This window comes from Vicia villosa, linkage group LG4, assembly GCF_029867415.1.
Source record: "Vicia villosa cultivar HV-30 ecotype Madison, WI linkage group LG4, Vvil1.0, whole genome shotgun sequence".
NCBI classification, from domain to species: Eukaryota; Viridiplantae; Streptophyta; class Magnoliopsida; order Fabales; family Fabaceae; genus Vicia; species Vicia villosa.
In genome coordinates this window covers 184,100,851-184,102,016 of record NC_081183.1, presented here as the reverse complement: position 1 = coordinate 184,102,016, position 1,166 = coordinate 184,100,851, and the positions used below count along the sequence as shown (strand labels likewise).

The 1,166-nt window shown below is 35.2% G+C and overlaps 1 protein-coding gene across 1 annotated transcript; it reads right to left on the bottom strand.

Annotated features, from left to right (window-relative positions):
• Positions 1 to 260: 260 nt before the first annotated feature.
• Positions 261 to 833, bottom strand: LOC131598493 (uncharacterized). Its single transcript, XM_058871088.1, has 2 exons — positions 707 to 833; positions 261 to 595 (listed from the first exon to the last, which is right to left on the bottom strand). The coding sequence occupies exons 1-2, from the start codon at positions 831 to 833 to the stop codon at positions 261 to 263; spliced, it is 462 nt and encodes a 153-aa protein (XP_058727071.1).
• Between the last annotated feature and the right edge of the window lie 333 nt (positions 834 to 1,166).

Below are 1,166 nucleotides of genomic sequence, written 5' to 3'. Positions count from 1 at the left end.
TAAACTTAGACATTGTTAAAAACCTCTTTATACACAACATTTCTAGTTTTCCCCCTGAATTTCTTTTCTTCATCATGTATCAGTATTTTGAATCCCTTTTTTGTTGTTACTCTTGACAATGCGACATAAATATGGCCATGTGTGAATACATCTTTTGGTAAGTACAAACCAATGTTATCCAATGATTGTCCCTGTGATTTGTTGATTGTCATAGAATAGGAAACTATAATAGGGAATTGTCTCCTATTCAGTTTGAATGGTCATGGTGATTGGAATGGTGACATGTCCATTCGAGGTATGTAAACCAAATTTCCCAAACCTTTACCACCCATTATTGAAGCCTCGAGTACATGGGCTGCCATCTTTGTTATACACAGCCTTGTGCCGTTACACAAACCTTCAGATTGATCTATATTTCTCATGAGCATTATAGGTGTCCCAACCTTTAGTTTTAAGTGATGGTTTGGCAAACTTGATGTTCGGAGGGAACTTAGAAATTCTGGCATGAGGATATCAACTACTGCTGGGTCATGAATCTCAGACTTGTCAACTGAATTTGCGTTGTAGTAGTCACGAATCTCTCCTGCATTGTTGACTGAACAGAATTAGTAAAAGCATAAAATCGATTAATATAATCCATTAAATTATATATTTTTGTTGCTTAACCTGGCATTAAGTTAAGTATATGGTCATTGATCTGATCAACAATCTCCAGTGTAGAGGCCACCGAAAACAACAACCTTTCCACCAAATACATCAGTTGAATTTTTGTTTGCACTCATAACATCTTTCAAAGTTCTGTCAAGCGATTCTATTGCATACTTATGCGCCATTGGTGCCTCATCCTATATTATAAGCTTTGTCTGTCGTAACATGTCTGCAACATCATCGTTGAATTCAACCTTGCAAGTAGAATTGTCCATGGTTGGTATTGGTATCCTGAACTTTGAATGTGCAGTTCTACCTCCTGGAAGTAATAATATCAATTCCAATTACAATATTAAACTGTATGAATTCTACAATATAAAAATGTATGGATTCACATTACTCAAGTGATAACAGCTATTATGAAACAAACAGATATAATATTAATGGGGTATGTTGGAAAGTTGATTGGGATGAGGCAATAAGTGAAGCATTATCTGCTATATACTTTATACAATGCA